The sequence below is a fragment of the Peromyscus eremicus genome, chromosome 19 (assembly GCF_949786415.1).
Source record: "Peromyscus eremicus chromosome 19, PerEre_H2_v1, whole genome shotgun sequence".
Lineage (NCBI taxonomy): Eukaryota > Metazoa > Chordata > Mammalia > Rodentia > Cricetidae > Peromyscus > Peromyscus eremicus.
In genome coordinates, this window is record NC_081435.1 from 62,230,794 (window position 1) to 62,252,930 (window position 22,137).

General features: G+C 45.0%; 2 protein-coding genes and 2 non-coding genes across 4 annotated transcripts in view; 2 read left to right on the forward strand and 2 right to left on the reverse strand.

The window, feature by feature from the left end:
• Positions 1 to 362, forward strand: part of Myo5b (myosin VB) — a 213,827-nt gene extending 213,465 nt beyond the window's left edge. Inside the window, exon 39 of the mRNA XM_059246817.1 lies at positions 20 to 362. Coding sequence (XP_059102800.1) covers positions 20 to 172 — 153 coding nt within the window. The 3' untranslated portion in view covers positions 173 to 362. The remainder of the gene's footprint in view (positions 1 to 19) is intronic.
• Positions 363 to 8,316: 7,954 nt separating this feature from the next.
• On the reverse strand, positions 8,317 to 8,395 carry LOC131896266 (small Cajal body-specific RNA 18). Its single transcript, XR_009375422.1, has one exon. It is a non-coding gene; the product is annotated as a small Cajal body-specific RNA 18 (non-coding RNA).
• A 99-nt stretch (positions 8,396 to 8,494) lies between these two features.
• On the reverse strand, positions 8,495 to 8,634 carry LOC131896217 (small Cajal body-specific RNA 17). Its single transcript, XR_009375385.1, has one exon. It is a non-coding gene; the product is annotated as a small Cajal body-specific RNA 17 (non-coding RNA).
• A 482-nt stretch (positions 8,635 to 9,116) lies between these two features.
• Positions 9,117 to 22,137, forward strand: part of Acaa2 (acetyl-CoA acyltransferase 2) — a 32,696-nt gene continuing 19,675 nt past the window's right edge. The window contains exons 1-2 of the mRNA XM_059246468.1: positions 9,117 to 9,244; positions 17,878 to 18,044. Coding sequence (XP_059102451.1) covers positions 9,229 to 9,244; positions 17,878 to 18,044 — 183 coding nt within the window. The 5' untranslated portion in view covers positions 9,117 to 9,228. The remainder of the gene's footprint in view (positions 9,245 to 17,877; positions 18,045 to 22,137) is intronic.

Below are 22,137 nucleotides of genomic sequence, written 5' to 3' on the forward strand. Positions count from 1 at the left end.
TCTTACTCTCCCTCCCCAGGCTCAACTACAAGAGAGGAATGACCCCCAGCAGCTACTGCTGGACTCCAAACACATGTTTCCTGTTCTCTTTCCATTTAATCCGTCTTCTCTGACCATGGACTCAATCCACATCCCGGCATGCCTCAATCTGGAGTTTCTCAATGAAGTCTGAGGATGCGTGATTCCAAGGCAAACCAGGAAGCACGTACAGTCAGCTGAGAGAATTCTGGGTCTGTTAACTATGCCCGAAGTAGATCAAACCAGAGTTAGAGAACCCATGGAGACTACTGAACTAAACAAAGTGACGCACATTGTCATTAGTTTTTGTATATACTGTTCAGAATAAAAATACTTGAAATGTGGGAGGTTGTTAAAGGTTTGACTTCGGTTTAAACAAAGACACATCATAATGAATAGCCACTGCATAGCTCCAGTTACCATATAAAAATGCCAGTTCTACAGGGTAGAAGTGCCTACTTTGGTCTTTGTATATAACTGTCCAAATTAAGATAATATTAAAAATAATGACATAAGTTGCCTTTGTGGGTCTTTCAACAAATAATGATACTAATACCATAAAAATGACCTATATTGATAAACCAAAGGAGTGGATGAACTTGTATGGAGATGTTTTAAGAAGAAAAGTATGGGCCTGGGCCTTCACAGGAGCTTCCCCAAAGCATTCACTAATGCTGGTGAATAAGAGACAATGGTACAATTGATCTCCAGACTAAATATATTGTATATTGTTTCTAAGAAAATTGGATGACCCAGACCCTGATATGTGTGAGTTCTTGCAATAGTCTCAGGTTTATGGGAGAATTAAGCCAAACATACTGCCATCACAAGTACCGAGTGTGAGAAAGGTGGAAAAATATAGTCTCCTGTGCTAGTCCATACCTTGAGACCAGCAAAGCTTCCACAATGTAACTATGAAAAATAGTAGATGGGAACGGATAACTTTTATTGAAAGGTATAAAAACCAAACCAGTGTCAGAGCTTTTCACATCCCTGATGCTGCTAAACCTTTGAAAAGGTCCTCACAGTGTGCTGTGAATTCCAGACCCCGAGATCATGAGGGAAACAGACTTCAGTTCCAGAACCCAATTGTCTGAAAATCCTGTGAAGGAGAACGCATGATCACTAACTTATTATCCAATGATTTATGGGTTGGTTGGTTTGCTGTTTGTTTGTTTAACTGCTTTGAAAGACTACAATAGCTTAGGGTCAACTTTCCCTTCTCAAGTTATTTTCAACATTTTCTCCAAACTTTAAAATCAATGTAAATACTCTACTATGAAACAAAGATTTAAAAGAATTTAGTAATAATGGAACAGACTTATGTATTTGTCGCTCTTAGACTTTTGTTTTGCATTGGGGGACTTTTTTGGACTCGAGAACAAAGGTTTGGTTGGACAACTAATATATTCTTTCTTCCCGTTTATAATCAATATTTATTAAAAGTATGCACTGTCCCTATGACAGTTACAGGTTGTTTGCAAACCATACAGGAGCCTCGTTGTCACAGTGGGATTCCCCTGCACTTTAGATACTCCCTGAGTGTCGCCCAGCTTAGGTTCTTAGGAATACAGCACACTCCAAACTCTAAAACCCTGTGCTCTTACAGGTCTGTGTCCCCAGACCTCCTTGTCTGCTGGGGCCAGAACAAGAAAATGGCACCTGGCTTGAGACTCAATTTGACAACAAATGCACTGTTATCTACATCATCCCTTCTGTGTCCACAGTAAACACCCCAGTGGCTCTTGGGTGTCTGTCTCCAAGAGTAGTCCCTCTCCCACCCCCAGTTACAGCCCCTGACATCTGTATCAGACCTTTCAACCCCCAAATGCAAACTGTTTCGAAAGCCAGTTTAAAACAACGGGATCCGTGGCTACCTCTTTAAAGTTGTTTAGGAATGTAATTTGCTTTTCCGTACACTGTAGTGTTCAAAATTGACTCATGTAAAGACTGTCCTTTAACCCCCAAGAACACCAAAAATGCCTTGTTAAGCATTTTTAAGGAGCAGTGTCTCCCCAAACCTAGTCTTCTCTGCCTACACATAGTTTAAACCGTCATCCCTGCCCCACCCCCCTCGGGTTATAACTCTCCTGTCTCTGGTTGGTCAGGAGGTGCAAAGGTTCGCTAAATAAAAGCTTAATAATTAGATAAACAGATGGAAGGGAGAACTAACCCTCTCTACAGCCTAAGAACCAACAGCTGCCGTTCTCCCAGAAGACAAGGGTTCCCACCAGAGTTGACTTAACAATACAGTGGTTGTTGAGCGTTTACATCTTCCCTATTTCATTGCAAACCTGGAGGGTGAAAAGGTACCTTGTGAGAAATTCATCTTTTTCTTTTTTTTAAACGTTTTTGTTCTGTGTACTTTTTCCCTAGTACTGGGAATGGAACCCAGATCCTCAGGCATATAAGAAGAGCACTCCACCCCTGAGCCTCCCTCAGCAATGGGTCCCCTTCCCCTTTTAAAGCTAGTTTTCAACACTTCCCAACGTGATGAAATCAATAATCTCTTTTAATGTAAATAAACGCAGCACACGTTTGAGCTCTCCTCCAGGTAGCTTTGCTTCTGAGTAGTTACAGTTCCATCATGTGCCTTTAGCAGTTGCTGAAATAATCCACTTAGCACTTATTCCTTGAAGGAGTTGCCGTGGGCAGAACATAATGGTCAGTGTAGGTAGCATCCTGTGGACTTCTGATTCATCTCATGAAGCAAGCACCTTAAAAACTGACCAAAATTCATACGTCTACCATGTGTGTGTTAAGCATTACCCCACGGGCACTACCCACGTCCCTATAGTAATGGGTGTATTCCTACATGAATTAGTTGTCACTGAGGCAGACAAGGATCATTATCTACGCACATCCTCCCAGGCCATCCCAGCTGCAGTTAGAGGGGCAGCACCTGAAGGCTCACCTGGCCGATCATCCCCATGAGACACTTTTCCCCCTTTCCAGGAAACAAGTCAAAGTCATAGGAGTTGCTTCCCCTGGTTTTCCTTAGGATAAAATGTTAAGAAATGAGTTTTCTTGTGAAAACTCAGAGTTTTGAGAATGTAGGTCCCTAAAATCTACCACTAATTTAACTATTAGAGCCCTAATGAATGCATTGAGGATTATGGCAACAAACTGGAATCCAATTCTTTTGCACAAACTAAATACTTCCCAAATATTTGATCACTATGAGTGAGTGGTTGCCGAATATGCTAGCCTGAGGCCTTTCATTTCTTCTCATAGCATTTGCAGTTGATTTATAAAGTTAATTTGGTATATGAGTCAAATAACCAACATTTCCTTTTTTATACATAATCAGAGAATTCTGGAGTGTAGAAAACTAGAAGATAATGCCAATGACAGACAAGGTTGCTTTTCTCTAATGAGCATCATTGGATACTAAAAGTTGTCTTTTCTAAAGTAAGGTTTGGGACAGCCAGATGGCTCAGTGGGTAAGAGTGTTTGCCATGCAAGCCTGGTGACCTGTGTTCCTTCGGTCCCCAGAGCCCACACTGAAAGGTCTTTTGACTCACACACATGAGCCATGGCACATGTCTGCACTCACACACGCTATATCAAAATACAGTCCAACAAAGAAAATCAACCAGATGGAATTAGGCTACTGTCTGAAATCATACTGTTAAAAAGCCAGATTTGGATATAACATTTGCAATCAACTGGCATTTAGATAATATTCAGGGGTAAATCTAACGTTGTAGAAGAAATAACTACTGAAAAATATTTTTTCACTTTGGACGAGTCTGTAAACTACAGCTTTGTTATAGAAAAGTGCTTATGTAATTATTCAGCTGTGGATAAAAATTTGTGGAAATAAATACTTTTGAATAAAGTGATGTGCCAAATCTGAACAAAATCTAAAACGACAGCTTGACTAAAAGTAGTATTGGCTAAAGTATATTTTTGATTTTTTTAAAGATTTGTATCCATGCGTATATGCATATGTACCTGTATAACTGTGTGCACACATACGTGGGGTGTGTGCGCTTGTGTTCTCAATCATTCTACCTATTTCTTCAAGGCAGAGTCTCATCCCTGAACCTGGGGCTCTGTTTCCTGTTAGCTGGAAGACCACAAGCCCCAGTGACTCTTTTAGCTTGGGTTTGCTGGGTCACCAGGCTTGTTACATGGGTCCTGTTGAAACTGAAATCTGGTCCTCGTGAGTGAGTTTTGAGCAAGTGCTTTTAACCCCAGCCATCCCTCTAGCCTCCATCTCTCTAGCTTCCTCAAGGTGTGTGTGTGTGTGTGTGTGTGTGTCCACACCTGGCCCATGCCAGTTCATGTGAGGGGCCAGGGAGGATGCTCAATGTCTTCCTCTCTCTCTCTCTCTCTCTACGTTACTCCGCTGAGACAAGGTCTCTCATTGGGCTGGAAGATCACTATCAGGGCTAGAGAGCAAGCTGTCAATATCCACTCATCTCTGCCTCCCCAATACTGGGGTTACAAATATGCCTGTGTATCCAGCTGTTTGGTGTGTGATGTGGATTTGAACTCAGGTCCTCCTACTCGCACAGCAAATGCTCTTATCCAGAGCCACCTCCCTGGCCCCTATTTTTAATGTTTCCTTGAGAAACTTTATTCTGGAGCACAGATTCAGTTATGCATGGCTGTTTAAGCTAGGGATCAGTACACAGCCACCTGTAAGTCGGAGATGGGAGAGGGCTTGCTCTTGAATAGCTGGAGGTCCATTGGAGGACCCCTTTCACAGGGGTCACCTAAGACCATTGGAAAAATTCACAATTCATAACGGTAGCAAAATTACAGTCATGAAGAAGCAACAAAAATAATTTTATGGTTGGAGGGTCACCACAACATGAACTGAATTGAAGGGTCACAGTTTCAGGAAGGTTGAGAACTACTGGTCTAGAAGGTAACAAGATTTACTGAGCAATTACTCTAGAGCTATAGAATTCAAGGCAGTCTGGGTATTAGGAAAGACAAGGAGACTGATAGAACAGAGCCCAGAGACAAACCAAACAACTTGTAGGTTTATGGTAGAGATGACATTAAGCTCGTAGTAAAAATTTTTGAGATCTCAGAAATAAATAATTTCCACTGATAAAAGGACACCACCATTTTGTCATCTGCATCCTATAAAGATCAAGTTCTCAATGTCTTTTTGAATGTGAAAATTGACAAACCCATTCTAAAATCTCTATGGAATAGCAAAAGCTCCTTGAGATGACTGGAAGTCTTTCCCTGGCAAGTTAGTATGTGAGATTGGCATGGAGTCAGAAAAAACGGATCAATGGAGTAAAATAGACCAGTAACTAAACATTTGCCCAGAAACATGGAACACCTACTTCCTCCCTAGGAAAAAGCACCAAAGTCACCTGGGAATTGGTAAAGATCACATCCTCAGCCTTTCCCACACTTACAAAACAAGGCATCTCCATGGACGGATGATGCTGTCAGACACACATCACTAGGAACTGCTATCGAAATGAAATGCTCACAGTAGACGAAGGTGTGGCTTAGAGGTAGAAGGTGTGCACAGCATGTACCAGACTCTGGTTTGGTCTCTAGCTCTGCATTTAAAAAAATGCTAATGTTCACAATACATTAGTGAAAAGTTTCTGGATCCAGATTCCAACTAGAGGACGGAATCCTTTTCTCTGGCAACTGACAGTAGAATACACACTAAGGAAGCCTTCACTGGTCCCCAAAGCTAGGCCTGTAACATTTTACATGTCAAGCTGTGTTTACACATGAAACCCTTACTAGCCAATGTCTGAGAAAGAAAGGCAGCTCCAAATCTGGGACCTGGCTAAGGCCCACATGGTTGGTAGTACCAGATAGACACATGATCTTATAAAATGCCAACACCAACAGTCACTAATGTGAGATGAAACAAGATGACTTCGTAAGTTCACCTAAGCATAGGAAAATGGAAACCATGGGATGCCAAGTGTCCCAGTTACTATGAGGGACTGTAGCTTCTTCACAAAGTGTGGGTTTAGCCAAGCTCTAATCTTAGAGATTACACAGGCACGATACATTTTCTCACAGACTGTATATAATAGTGTTCCCATAAATTGCATTGCCCAATGACATCATGGCAGTCTTTCTTAGTTTGATTAAGTATACTTACCTTGGACTACTTCCCTATTCCTTTGTTTTGAGACAAGTTCTCACTACGTAACATGGTTGCCCTTATACTTACTGATCCCCACCTCCAGACAGGAACTCCTGCTTCTTTGGACCCTAACCAAACACCAAATCCTAACACTTTCTTTCCGAGATACCAGCCAATTCCCTGAGGTATGCCCTTGGTGTGCACTGTCCATCTTATCACGAACATTAACTACAAGTGTGTTTCAGAACCTGGCTGACTGAAAGACATCAAAACAATGAATGTTGTCTTCTTCCACCAACACTATTGCTTTACAGGGTGACCTCGTATGCAAGGATGTACCAAGATTTACTCTAAGCTGTATTGCTACATGACATGTTAACAAAGGCTTGTTGGAATCTGCAGATAACTTACAAACAAGAGAAGAAAAACAGCTTTCAACTCAAGTCTAAGACAATGCCTCCCAGCCCCTGGAACTCATCAAGACAGGGTAAACTTAAAATAAGCAAGCTCTCAAATCAATGTCTACCCCTTCATGTCTATAGTTTGTTTATTGCTTTATCCTTGTTTGGCAACTTGAATGTTCTAAAGAGCAGACATTTGCTGTAAGTAAAACCACAGGCAAGCTACTATCTGCTTCATAATTGAAGTTCTCACCAAGGCAGACAACTGTATGTATGTGCATAGCTTTCCACTCGCACTGTCACAATTTTATTTTATTATTTTTTTGGACACAGGGTTATAGGATGTAGTCCGTGCTGACATGAACGGACTTGCTGTCTCCCTCAGCCTCTCAGGTGCTATGATTATAGGCAGGCATCACAAACTCCCCAGCATACATCTGTTATAAAACCACTGCAGCTCCCAGGACCTTTGCTTGCTCTCCTCGGCTGCCACTGCTGTAGCTTCTATCAGTGTATCAACATTGAGAGGAAAAGGAAAGGGGGAAACTGTGTAAGCATGGAAAAATGACTCAGAGTGGGAGAAGGGACTGGAGCTGGACAGTTCTGAGATCCTGGGTAATCTCAACAGCAGAATTTACAGATTTACAGTGGACTAATTTCCAATTTTATGTTAACACTACATCCTTCCCTCCAAAATTAACTACAGAAAGAGATAAAACACTCTAAAAACACTGGAAGCTAAACCTGTAAGAACAAAATAACACGTTCTCATTCCTCGGTAACATTTTTGCCGTTTGTTTTCTTTCTCACTACTGTTTATTTGCATCTTTTTTCCTGCATGACTTTAGTCGCAGATATTGCAGCTAAACATTTCCCTGCATAACTACAAACAAAACAAAAGCCAGTCTCCTACATGCCAGTTAATTTTGGACTTGTCGAGCTGTGATTAGATTCAGGTGATTTGGGGGAGGAATTCTACATAAGTGAGTTACATCCTCTTCACAGCAAGGCAGTCAGTCCATGGTCTCCTGCTTGGTGATTCTAAGTTTGACCATCTGGTTAAACAAACGCCTCAGTTCCTTTTCTGATACTGAAACTGCAGATATACACATAACTGTTTGAGTATATACTAACTTTTCACTCTGATTTTATCAGGGCCTATTCAGGTAATTTATAGTTACAAGCAACAGTAAATCGGGAAGTCGCTCTCAGTGGTGACTTGGAAGGCAAATGAAATAGAGGAACGCGGGCAAGAGCACAGATATTTGTTCACCTGGCTTGAGCTTTGTACGCAAACAACTGCATGAAAACTCCTATAGGAACTGTAAATAAACATGTGTGCTGAAGTGTTCTCGGCGTTAAGAAAACGTCAATTTTTTTTTTTAAAATAAGGTTTTAATGGGTCGACGTAAAATAGCAAACAGTAGGTTCCCTGCACGAACCTTTCCACATTTCAGTATTCCTGAAAGTTTTCATGAGAAATGATTAGGTTAAAGCCGTGCGTGGAGGAGTGTGTTTTTAATGCCAGCATTTAGGCGGATCTCATAGTTAATGCTAGCGTTTAGGCGGATCTCATAGTTCGAGGCTCGCCTGGTCTACAGGGCGAGTTCCAGAACAGCAGGAAACCCTGTCTCAAAAAAAAATAAAAAATAAAAAAACAGGAGAGAGAGAGAAAAAAAAAAAAAGATTAGATTAAAAAGGCACTCCCCACTACAAGGGTGCGGGCGAAACACACACAAAGCTGGCTTGTGGAGCAGGCAGTGGCTGAGGCGCCGGGTTCCCCGTCTCTGCCCAGGCCGCCTCCTGCTCGCCTGGCCTCAGTGTTCGCAGCACACTCCATCACCTGGTTCCCAGAACTCAGATTGCGCAGTGGTCACGTCATCATCGGCAGGGCTCACAGCAGGCGGCGTGGGTACCCCTAAACCTGCAAACCCTCCCCTCCCGCAGCCTCCCCTCCCCCTCGGGCCCTCACCCCTCAGCTCCCCGCCCGCGCCAGGTCCCCTGGCCCCATCACCTGCCACGTTTTCATAATCCTCTCAGGCTCCAGACCAGCAGCGCCGGCCACGTGAGGCCTGATCATATAAGGAAAATACCTCGGGCTCACTCGGGGCTGGGTCGGGGACCCAGGCGCGCCCTGCTCTACCACATCTCCCCTTTCTTCTCCAGACCCCCCAGCTACTCGCGGCCGAAACCCCTAGACTAGCCCAGGCCTCCGCCATCTGACTGCGCAGGCGCAGGGGCCGCCAACCTCACCGCGCCGCCGTCGGCCCCGCCCCCGCCGTCGGCCCCGCCCCCCGCCGTCGGGCCCGCCCCCCGCCGTCGGGCCCGCCCCTGCCGCCGGGCCCGCCCCCGCCGTCGGCCCCGCCTTCTTCCCGCTTGGGTTGGGGATGGGGGGCGGGGGGCGGGGGTGTTTGGGCGCGCAATGCACGTTTCTGGAGATAGATAAATAGAGCGAGCAGGGTTTTTTAGAAGCCAAATGGGTGTGTGGCCGATGTCATCCCCCGGTTCCCAGGCGAGGGGCGCGGGGCACACGTAGCACAGGATTAGGGTAACCTTGACCCTAGCAGAGCAGGGAGGGAGCTGGAGGTGGGGTACTGGGGAATGTAGGGGAAAGGGCAGGGGGCGCGGCCTCGCGGGGCGCCGCCCACACTCTTAAGGCTGGGCTAGGGCGGGTGACCCGGGCGTTGCCGAGACAGCCCGCGGAGTAACCCAGTGCAATTCACCATGTCGCTGCTACGAGGTGAGCCCAGCGCCCTTGGTGATCCCCAGCCGGGCTTCGGCTTCTGGGCTCTGCAAGCAGGCCGAGGTGGCGGGGCGGGTGCAGGTCATTCCCCGGGCCGGGGTCAGGGTGGACATTGTTTGCATTGAGGAGGAAACTCCGTAGAAGGCACGGGCGACAGCGGTTTCGGTGCAGTTTGCAGCAGCGTACAGACTGGAGACCAGGATTGGCGACGTGCTCCTGACCTTGGAGGTCACAGGCGTGGTAGTGAATACTTTCTCTGCAGGAAAACGAGGTGACGCCAGACACACGAGATGGTCTGGGGCAGAGCAGGTGTGCACTGAAGCCCAGAGGCCTGGTCTCAGCCACGCGTGTGTGTGTGGGTGGGGGAGATAATATTCCCCAAGAGGCTTCAGGGAACTTCCACTGCGGTGCCCTGATCCCTCGAAACAATTGGTAGTGGTCTGCTTGAAACTCTGCCTTACTCCTTTTTCTCTTCCGTTCGTTTAGTGTGAGCGACTGCGGACAAGCGCAAGCCCTCAGTACATAATTGCAGGGTTATTGTTTTCAGAAATTTCACACCCCTTTTTCATAGCAACTCATGACCAGAAACGGAACTTTAACTTAAACACACAAGTCGCTGTTGACCGTGAGGGTGAAAGAATACATATCAAGTCCCTGAGGCAGGAGAAGACTTCATGTGATCCAAAAACTATGTTGGTGCAAATACAAAGTGGACTGTGTGCAGGAGTTATCATAAACCCAGGGGATGCAATGCAAGCATTTCATACGGGGAGGGCAGTCTGGTCTCTACCCTGTCTTGATTTCCTCTCAGCTCTGGTGCTGCTTTTAAAAGTAAAGGAGGGACCAGGCGGTGGTGGCACACGCCTTTAATCCCAGCGCTCGGGAGGCAGAGGCAGGCGGATCTCTGTGAGTTCGAGGCCAGCCTGGGCTACAGAGCGAGATCCAGGAAAGGCGCAAAGCTACACAGAGAAACCCTGTCTCCAAAAAACAAAATATAATAAGAAAATAAAGGACGGCAGGCAAGAACTTTGACTTAGGACGCGCGTTTGACAGTAAGGTGGCGACAGATAGATAGACTGTGATGGGTAAATGTAAAGGGAATGTCAAGTGACAAGAAGTTGGGTCTTGTGGAACTTTACTGTGGCAATACCCTTTGCGGGGAAATTGGGGAAGAAAGACTTGGAACGATTGAGGATTCGTTTTAGGTGAAGTTTTTGATACCTATGAAGTACATGAGGGGAGATGTCAACAGGCACTGGTCAGTTGGATCTGGAAATCAGAGGAGCCTAAGAGACGTGTGACTGAACGAAGTGCAATGTGGATATTCTGGGACAAAATGCAGTGTATCCATGTTGCCATGCTTTTCTGATCATACAGATTCCTTTGAAATTTTAACAAATCTATTAAGGAAAAGTTTTGAGCCAAGTCTGTTACGGAAATAAAAAGTGTGTGTGTGTGTGTGTGTGTGTGTGTGTGTGTGTGTGTGTGTTAGAGGGTGTGTTAATATTTTTCCAATTTCCCGTCTTCCAACCAGGACATGAAATGTAAGTGACGACCTGTCATGGGTAGGTAGTGGGCATGAGCAGGAAGAACCCAAGCCTTGAGCCTGAGGTAGTTATTATTGTGGGCTAGTTAGAAGACCTCACAAGATGAGCTCTGCTCTCAATTTGCATGCCAACTACCTATGAAACTAGTGAGGAAGAAGGCCATAGGACTGAGTTCTGTGAGGGAAAGACACATTTGAGTGGGAATGTAACAAGCATTAGAAATGATTTCCAATGGTTCTCAAACTTGCTAATGCTTCCACTCTTTAATACAGCTCCTCAGGTTGGGGTGACCTCCAACCAGAAAAGTATTTTCCTTGCTTCTTCATAACTGTAATTTTGTGACTGTTAAGACTTGTGATGTAAATATCTGTTTTCTGATGGTCTTAGATGACCCATGTGAAAGAGTCCTTTTCAAAGGGATGGTGACCCAGACCCACAGGTTGAGAAACAGTTTACACCTACGCACTGTGAGGCAAAAAGTTCCAAGAGTAAGCAGGGCTGCCAGCTTACTCTTGAAACTAGTGAATGACTTGCAGTTTTCCTGCATTTTCCTTGGTTGTTGATAGTTGTCCCACAAGAGAACTTACGTAGCAAAGTTCACATGCAAGGCCATACAGTTCATGTTTTCTCTTGAGACTGGCTGCAAAGGTCTTTCCTGTCTTAAGGGTTTTGCTGTTGTTGTTGTTGTTGTTATTTTTGTCTTTTAGAAGTTGTTAGCATCTGAATTCTCAGAGCATTTTAGATTTTTTAATTTGATATTAAGGATTTCTTTCGACCTTTAAATATCCACATATTGGCTTGGTATTGAAATGGCTTATGGAATAACCCTATAAGGTTTCACATCCCACGTTATTTTTTAAATAATTGAACTGATACAGTTAGACTGACTTTTCTAGTCTGGGATCACCAGGTAAGGAGCAGTAATACAGATGAAAGGGAAGTTTGTGGGTTTTTATTTCCCCACATTCTTTTTTGTTGATATCACTTATTTTACAACTAGTACTGAACTGTTTGGGTTGTGGCAAATGGGGAAGATTAGCCATGAAAGGGACTTTTGGTTTTTTTGAGGCAAGGTTTCTCTGTGTCGCTTTGCGCCTTTCCTGGAACTCACTTGGTCGCCCAGCTGGCCTCGAACTCACAGAAATCCACCTGGCTCTGCCTCCCGAGTGCTGGGATTAAAGGCGTTCGCCGCCCCCCCCCCCACACACCCAGCTGTTGTTTGTTTGTTTGTTTGTTTTTTGTTTTTTTTGTTTTTAAAGGGACTTTTGAAGAAACAGGAAATTAGCCTCCATTGTTTCTGCAAGGTCGTCTGTGATCATTCCATCTTCCATGTGCATATAATTCCCTTGCTGTGGGGGCTGGAGAGATGGCTCAGTGGTTAAGAGCATGTACTGCTCTTGTAGAGAACCTGAATTTTGGTCCCGGCACCTCCATTAGGTGGCTCCTAACTGCCTGTAACTCCTGCTCAGCCCTTCCGGCTTCTAAGGGCACTGCACTCACTTGCAGGGGGAGGGGGGCGCCCCCCCATATATATCTTATATATATAAATCTTAAAAATTCTTGTTTTGGGATTTCAGAAGTTTCACAGTGATGTGCCAGGGTGTGGGAGGAAGGTGTGTGTGAAATGTATATTCTGTTTGGCTTCACTAACTCTGAACCTACAAATTTAAATTTTACCAAATTTAGAGAATTTACATTTAGTATTTCTTCAAATTGATTTCTACTGATTCCTTCTGATAACTACTGTCAGTCTTGAGTTACTACTCACTTTTTTTCCCACTTACTTTTTTCATGATAGACTTTTGTTGAGCAGTTTGGAATTTACAGAATGTACAGCACATTACTATATGGCAGTTCACCTAATTGTTGATATCATTAGTGTGGTACAGCTGGGGTTTTTTTCTTTGTTTTGATTGGTTGGTTGGTTTGGGGATTTTGGTTTTTGTTTTGGTTTGCTTTTCTGGAGTTTGTTATTGGTTTTGGGTTTTGGGGTGTTTGTTTGTTTGTTTGTTTGTTTTCCTGAGACAAGATATCTCTGTGTAGCCATTGATTGTCCTGGAACTTATTCTGTAGATGAAGATGGCCTAGAACTCAGAGATCCACCTGCCTCTGCCTCATAAGTGCTGCTGGGATTAAAGGTGTGTACCACCATGCTAAGTTTAGTGGGGTAAGTTTGTTACAATTATTAGCTAATATTGACACATTGTTATTTACCAAGGTCCATAGTTTACATCAAGGTCCACACTTTGTTCAACTCAGTGCTTTGAGTTTAACAAATGTATAAATGGTATGCATCACCAGCATAGTACAGAGGAATTTTTTTGCCCTAAAAATCCCACGTCCCACCTATTCACCCTTAGCCAAGTGCTCATCTTTGTACTGTCTCTGTAGCTTTGCCTTTTCTGAATATTATATACTAAACATACAGTGTGTGGTGTTTTCAGACTGACTTCTTTTCACTTAGCAGTGTGTATAAAAGATTCCTTATTTTATTGACAAATAAAATTCCATTTTAGCCGGGCAGTGGTGGCGCACGCCTTTAATCCCAGCACTCGGGAGGCAGAGGCAGGCAGATCTCTGTGAGTTCAAGGTCAGCCTGGTCTCCAAAGCGAGTTCCAGGAACAGGCGCAAAGCTACACAGAGAAACCCTGTCTTGAAAAAAAAAAAAATTCATTTTATATATGACACTTTATCACATATCAAAGAGCATCTTAGTTGCTGCTGTGTTTTGACAATCACAAATAAACAACCGTGTGTAGGCTTTCAAATCACTTGGGGAAATACAAAGGCTCAGAATCGCTAGAGCAGGTGGTTAAGATATGTTTTTGTATGAAAGTGGTGAACTGTCTTCCAAAGTGTATTACCTTGTCTTCCACTGACAACAAATGACTTCCTGTTGCTGCCCTGCCTCTCTAGTATTTGGTGGTGTCGGTATTTGGGTTTTAGCCGTTAGACGGGCTGTGTGGTTGTAACATTGTTTTAATTTACATTAATGACCTCCAGTGTGGAGGTCTGCCATCTATGTATTTTCTTTGATGAACTGTTTGTTCAGATCCTTTGCCCAGTTTTGTTTTTTTTTTTTGGTTTTCCGAGACAGGGTTTCTCTGTGTAGCTTTGCGCCTCTCCTGGAACTCACTTGGAAGCCCAAGCTGGCCTCAGAACTCACAGAGATTCGCCTGGCTCTGCCTCCCTAGTGCTGGGATTAAAGGTGTGCACCACCACTGCCAGGCGTCATGGTATTTTATCACAGCCTCAGAAGAGTAATACACACCCTTAGAGAAAACTGGCTCCCCTTCCCTTAGAAGCCATCAGCTGTCAATCAATAGTTCCTCGCGGGAGGTCCCTCCTGAACCCCTCCCTTCTTCATGCTGGGATGTTGCCTGGCTGGTTCTTACTATCTCCGCTGCTGTGAGTTCAGGAGGACAGTGGTCCTGTCATGTCCAGAAGACACTGTCTCACTCTGGTCCTCCCTGACCTCCGGTTCTTACAGTCTTTCAGCCTCCTCTTCCACATTGGTCCCTGGGCCCTGGGGGACGGGTAATAGAGATGTCTGCTCTGTGGCTGAACACGCCAGTGACACCTCACTGCACCTGAGCCAGTTTTGAGTTTCTGCACAAACCGCCATCCTCCGCACAAGGACGCTTCCCTGAAGAGGTCTGGGAGGACTACCTTATGGACATGGAGATGGGGATTTAGAAGGCAGCTTGATACTGTGTCCATCTAGCAAACAGTAGGTTCACCCCTGGGGCCTGTGAGCTCAACCATAGGCTCTTGGACAAATTTGTAGTAGCAGACATGAGTTTCCTCCTGTGGAGTAGGCCTGAAATTCAGTCAGAAAGCAGTTAGTTGCCCTCCAGAACACGTCACTGTTGTACCTGTGGGTAGGCATGTCTTACCATGTGGGTCCCGGGAACTGAACTCAGGTCGTCAGCCTTGGAAGCAAGCACCTTTACCCACTAAAGCATCTCGCTGACCCTAATTCTTTAGTTGTATTTCGGATGCAGCTGATGAAACAGTGTGGAGACTGGATTCTGTGTTCTCCTTTAATGAATACAGACCACAAATTGGTTGACTATGTTTCCCTGCAGGCTGAGGTCAGACTGCAGACTCTGTCTTTCCCTACAAGACGTACACGTACAGGTCCATGTACAGTGTTTTAGCCACGGTCTCGGGTAATCCACCCATTTGTGTGTGACTAAGGCTGAGATATCTGGGTAGAGCATGCTGATACAGCTTGGTTTCTTTCTCTCTCCTTTTCCCTCCCTCCCTCTCCAGTGGATGTTGCTGTGAACTCCGTCCTCGGTGTGATTGCGTCCCTGGTTTCTAGCCATGCAGCATGTGGACTGGCTAGCCCTCCAGTTAGACACTATATAAGTGAGCTGGACACTCACTCTCTATTGGTTCTCTCTTCTGTACGCCCGCTTTACTCCTTGCCCGCCTAGATTTCTTCATTTCCCAAAACCTGAAGCAGGAGGAATGTGAGTTTGAGGCCAAATTTGGACTACATAGTGAGGGGTTTTCCCCCTACCCACAAGAAGACGAAGGAGGAAGGAAGGAATTATAAGACTTTTAACAACAAGTTTGTATTTCAGTTTCAACTGTAGTTAATTTCCGGACATTATATACTACTGTTGTTATCTGAATACCAACAGTTTATGTGTATGACCTGTTACACAGCGCATATCAAGTTTACCAGAAGGCATTTTCAGTCTGTTTTGATTCCTGCTCTGAGAAACTCTCCATGTAGGGGAATGTGGGGGAACGTGTTCAGACAAATCTGCTCAGCTCTTCACACAGCCAGCATTCAGGTGCTTGTGAAAGGCGGTGCACATTATTGGTGCATCGGTTGCCATTTGTTCTGGTGACTTTACACCATCTATAGTTTTTTTGCTGTTACCTGTGAGAGGATTGGTCACATGAGAGCATACTGAAGCCAAAAACAGAGTTAGAGCCAATGAAATGAGGAAGCCGGTATTGGAAGGCAAAGAAGACACTGATAAAGAAGTAGGGTGAGGGGCTGAACTGTTTGCTGTACAAGCATGAGACCCCGAGCTTGATCCCAGAATCCACCTGTAAAAAACCAGGCATAATGATGTGTACTGTGACCTCAGTGCTGGGCAAGAAAAGATAGGCAAGCACATGGGGCTCACTGGCCAACCAGCCTCGCTGAATCAGCAGGGTAAAGCAAGAGAGACCTTGTCTCTAAAAAGGTACTGTCAGCCGGGCGGTGGTGGGGCACGCCTTTAATCCCAGCACTCGGGAGGCAGAGCCAGGCGGATCTCTGTAAGTTCAAGGCCAGCCTGGTCTACAGAGTGAGTTCCAGGAAGGCGCAAAGCTACACAGAGAAATCCTGTCTTGAAAAACCAAAAAAAAAAAAAAGGTAACTGTAAAAAAAAATTCACCTAGGGAACAATGCCAGAGATTGACCTCTGGCCTCTACACACACATACACACACACTCTCACAGAAGCACACACAAAAATATGAATAATAAAAATAGGCAGAGACTGTTGACTAAGGAGGACATTTGCAAATAGGCTCAGAATAGCCCAGCTACCAGAACAAACTACTTCCAATACACCAATAATGTTCATAGTCTTCCCTGAACACCTGGATGTGTATATAAAGAGCTGTGTGGGTCTGTCTCATATTAAAGCTACACATACTCCCCCACCTTCTCTTAGACTGTAAGTTTCTCAAAGTAGGAATAAAAAGAGACTGAAAAATTTTAAGCTAAATTTAGTTTGTTCGATGTAAGATGTCATACATTTAAATTGTTGGTACTTAGGAAATAGTGGTATAATGTTTGGATATTCTTAAATATAGGTCAGTATTTTAATACAAACCCAATAAAAAGCTCTTATAATTCCTTCCTTCCTTTCTTCCCTCCCCCTGTTTTTCATTGCTGGTGGGGATGGGGAGACTCATGCACACACACACACACACACACACACACACATACACACACACACACAAAGATCTGACTATGTACTCCAAGTTAGCCTCAAACTCAGTTTCTCTTGTTTCTGCCTTTCCCAAGCCTGGGATTACAGTCCTGTGCTTGTGAAAGACCATGCACATTATTGGTATGCTCTTTCTTACACAGCATGTACCCTGTGTGTTACTGTGCACACTCACAGTACCTGCCCTGTGTGTTAGCTTCACACTTCCCTCTTATAGTTCTTGGGAAGATTAGATGATCTCAGGAAGCGATCAGCTTTCTCCTACATAGTAGGTGCACTGTGAATGTTAGTACAAGGAAACAACTATAAGTGCTACCCAGGTTTCCCACCGTACAGCCCTCGTGCTTGCCACTCACCATAGCTCTGCGTTTGTACAATCGCAGGTTTTAGCAACAGTGGAAAGGAGTGATTATTAAGTGCACAAGAACACCTATTTACTTACTGTTCTGAGGATTGAACACAGGGCCTCACACATGCTAGACAAGCACTCTACCACTGAGCTGTCACCCCGACAACCCCCGCAAGAAATGCTTTCTGTTTACCTGGGGAAAGAATTAAGTCTGGAGAGTTCCTTGGATTAGCCAACTGCAGGTGGATTCCGTGTGTAGATGGTGACCAAATCCGCCCAATTGGGTGCACGGTAAAAGATGACAATAGCGGAAGTCACAGTTCAGGGCTTTGGAAATGTGTCATTCAAGTCATCCTGTGACTCCAGAAGTCATTCAGTGCTCCACATGTTCTAGACATCACACATCAGTGTCTTGTGGTGATGTATTGTGTCCCCCAATAAAATTCATCTGAGGATTGGAGGAAAAAGCCAGCCACTGTAGTAGACAGGAGTCAGGCAGTGGCTGGAGATTCTTTGGTTCGGCACAGAGAAAAGGCATGTCAGTTTCCACATGTTTCCAGTGTTGTAAACAGTAAGAAGGTTGGCCAAGGGAATTTATTAATGTGGTTCTTGGACCCTGCGATTGGTTCTATGCATCATTAGGTGACAGAGATCTTCAGTAACCTAATTGGAAACTGTCCTTTGCCATGGAATTTCATAGAAAGATAATTTGAACATGTTAGGGATGCTGACTGACTTGTGACTGCTTGCGTATCTCTCCTCCGTGCATTAGGTGTGTTTATCGTGGCTGCTAAGCGAACACCCTTTGGAGCTTATGGGGGTCTTCTCAAGGACTTCTCTGCTATTGACTTAACTGAATTTGCGGCCAAGGCTGCCCTGGCCGCTGGTAAAGTCCCACCAGAAACCATTGACAGTGTTGTCGTGGGCAATGTCGCACAGGTTAGTCGTGTTTATTGCTTTCTTTGATCATTTTCTGGAAATAATTCCTTTACTGTGTCAGCACGATGGCACAGTAATAGCTATCAGTGTTCGACATTTGTAACCTTGGTCATCCTCTGGCTCTAAGAGTAATAGCAGACATAACACAAAGCAGCATGTGTCCTGTCTGACTTGGAGCGCATTTCAATGCTACTTTTTTTTTGGTTTTTTTTGTTTTTTTGTTTTAATTTTATGTGTATATGTTTTCCCTGTATGTGTGTATGTGCGCCACATGTGTATCTGGTGGCCATGGGGGTCAGGAGAGGACATCAGATCCCTTGGAATTGGAGTTAGTGACAGTTGTGAGCCACCCTGGATGGCCGAAACCAAACCCAGGTCCTCTGCAAGAGCAGAGCGGCCTGTGCGCCTAACCGCTAAGCCCTTCTCCAGCCTCTCAATGCTTCTCAAAAAGCAGACCGATGTACTGCTAAAGGAAGGATACCTGTCAGCTTCCCGTCACCGAGTCAAAAATGTCACCTTTGGCGGAGAAAAGGTTTGTCTTGATTCATGGTTTCAGAGGTTTGGGTCCATAGTCATTTCCTCTCCTGTTTGCAGCCAGCGGCCACCAAACACATCCTGAGAGGAACGTGGGCTGGAGAAGGGCCTGTTTCACGTTATGGTAGCCAGGGAGCAAAGAGAACGGGATGGAGGGCCAGGGAGCAAAGAGAACGGGATGGAGGGCCAGGGAGCAAAGAGAACGGGATGGAGGGCCAGGGAGCAAAGAGAACGGGATGGAGGGCCAGGGAGCAAAGAGAACGGGATGGAGGGCCAGGGAGCAAAGAGAACGGGATGGAGGGCCAGGGAGCAAAGAGAACGGGATGGAGGGCCAGGGAGCAAAGAGAACGGGATGGAGGGCCAGGGAGCAAAGAGAACGGGATGGAGGGCCAGGGAGCAAAGAGAACGGGATGGAGGGCCAGGGAGCAAAGAGAACGGGATGGAGGGCCAGGGAGCAAAGAGAACGGGATGGAGGGCCAGGGAGCAAAGAGAACGGGATGGAGGGCCAGGGAGCAAAGAGAACGGGATGGAGGGCCAGGGAGCAAAGAGAACGGGATGGAGGGCCAGGGAGCAAAGAGAACGGGATGGAGGGCCAGGGAGCAAAGAGAACGGGATGGAGGGCCAGGGAGCAAAGAGAACGGGATGGAGGGCCAGGGAGCAAAGAGAACGGGATGGAGGGCCAGGGAGCAAAGAGAACGGGATGGAGGGCCAGGGCTCTAATCCACTCTCTGAGGGCATGCCCCCAGGGACTGATTTTCTCTCACCGGCCCTCCCTCCTAAAGGATCCACCACCCATGCGTACCATTAGCCGGAGATCAGGCCTTTCACAGACACCCCTTGGGGGACACTCTAGATCCATTTACAGCAGGAAGGAGCAGGCCCAAGCAATGTAGTGTACCTCAAATAATCTCTTACACCTTCTAGGAGACCAGTCAGGATTTCTTGTGGAAATGAGCACACTCCTTACCCTCTCTCTATCTTGGCATGCATCATCTACAAAACAGATCATCCGTATGAAGATGATTGAAAGCTGTCTGTTCCTTCAAAGTATACAACCATTTAGCTGGCTGCCTGTTGTCTTAGGGTTTTATTGTTGCAAATAGACCATGACCATAGCAACTTTTATTTAAAAAAAAAAAAAACAAAAAACATTTAATTGGGGCTGGCTTACATTTCAGAGGTCTGGTCCATTGTTATTATGGTGGGAAGCATGGCGCCACATAGGCGGACATGGTGCTGGAGATGTATCTGAGAGTTCTACATCTGGATCAGCAGGCAGCAGGAGGAGGGAGTGACCTGGGGCCTGGTTTGAGCTCTCGAAACCTCAGAGCACACTCTTAGTGACACGTTTCCTCCAACAAGGCCATAGCTTCCTAATAGTGACACTCCCTGAGCCCATGGGGGCCATTTTTCATTCAAATCACCTAGTAAAAGTATTTTAGATATTATGGGTAAGGCATCCAAAATGGACCAAAAGAAATTTTAGCCATTGTGACAAATATCTGAGCAAAACAACTTAAGGAGAAAGGAATTTTTTTATTTTTATTATTTTTTTTTTTTTTGCTTTGTTTATTTTTTGAGACAGGGCCTCTCTAACATAGCCCTGGCTGTCCTGGAACTCACTATGTAGAACAGTCTGGCCTCAGACTCACAGAGATCCGCCTCCTCTGCTGGGATTAAAAGTGTGCACCGTTATGCCTGGCTGGAAGGATATCTTTTGGATCATATTTCAAAGGCCATGGTCCATACTAAGTTGACTCCGCTGCTTTCTGCTTTCAAGACTAGGGCCGAAGGAAGAGAAAGGAAAGGTGCTCATCTCATGGCAGCCAGGAAGTAAAAGAGGAAGAGGAAGTGGAAAAGTAACCTACTTCCTCCAGCCAGACCCCACCTACTAAAATTTCCGTTCTCTCCCAAAATAGGCTTTGGCACACAAGCCTTACAGGGCATTTCATGTTCAAACCACATCAGATGCCAATGATGTGAGCTCTACCAAATCAGAGAGGACAGTGGTGGAGACGGACAGGTGTGAGGCCTTGGATTTAGACTCTGTTCTGTCCATCGGTCATTGTATATTTTCAGATGCAGAGAAGGCAATGCCATTTTATATTTTCAATTTTGCCTACTGAGACCAAACTATTTTAATAATTAACCCTTAATATTAGCTCCTCCTCCTTCTTTTTTGGTGGTGGGGCACGGGGAGTTTTTGCTGCTGATCAAAGAAAACATTAGAATAAAGTTGAAATAAACTACATTTGGTTTTGGGTTTTTCTAGAATTTATTTCAGAAAGATTTTTTTCCTTCTAAAACCCTACTGTTCCCCAGTATTGGTGGAATCTCTCAAGTATTCCTAGGAAGTCACAATGAGTAGTGTCAGCTTCACTGATACATAGTATCAGTAATAAATAATACCAGTTTCTTTGATAAATAGCATCATTAATAAATAGTATCAGTTCAATGTGTTTGAGCTTCTATTCCTAAAGTCAATATCACCCCACACACACACTAGGGCAGAAACTGGTGACTCACGTGTGCTAAGCAAGTGCTCTACTACCGAGCTGTACCCTCACCCCCCACCTCACCTTCACCCCTTCCCTGACTACCCCATCCCCGGTACTAAGGCAGAAACTTGTGACTCATGTTTGCTAAGCAAATGCTCTACTACTGTTCCGCACCCTTAGACATTTTTTTCACTTTTTGTATTGAAACAAGATCTCACTAATTACCCAAGCTAGCCTTACACTTGCTGTGTAGCCCAACCTGGCCTTGAACTTGCAGTCCTCCTGCCTCAGCCTCTTGAGTAACTACGATTATGTATGTGTACCACCAAGCCCACCTCTCTCTTTTATTGCTTTACTACTCAGTTTGACAAGGCAGTCTAGCACAATCATGCTTTGAGTGCCGATTTCCAAATGTCTAGTTCTGTGTTCTTCCTCTTACACTCAGCTTTTCCAACAGTCTTAAGTGTCTCAGTATTCAAACTGACTTCAGAGCCCTTCTGTAAGGGCACTTGGAGAAGATCTCCCCGAAAGGAAAGTGATTCTCAGAAAAACAGCAGCCAAAGTAGGTGTCTGGTTTCTGTGCATCATGCAGAGGCAGGACTATATTAGCACATTGGTGAAGGCCTGCAGAATTAGTCTTTATTCAGTCGGACTCAGAGTTAGCCTATTCAATCAAAATTACTCTGTCCCTACCTCTACAAAAGACGTGCAAAATCCACTTGCAGATGACTCTTCCCATGTGATGAACACAGGGGTGGCTGCACCAAAGGCCATGATGCCTGGGAACTGTAGAGTCTACACTCCAGGTCTCCTAACTTCCAGCCCAGTATTCTTTCTATCACCTCAAATTACTGTGTGTATTTTTCTTCTTTAAAAAAAATCTTATTATAGGATCTGGGGAGATGGCTCAGTGCTTGCCAGAATTTGGATCCCCAGTACCCATGGAAATGGTAGGTGAGGCAGAAATGGGATCCCCTGAGCAAACTGGCAACTTAGACTAGACAATTATTGGGGCTCTGCATTCAAGAAATCGATGCTACCTCAATAGATAAGGTGGACAT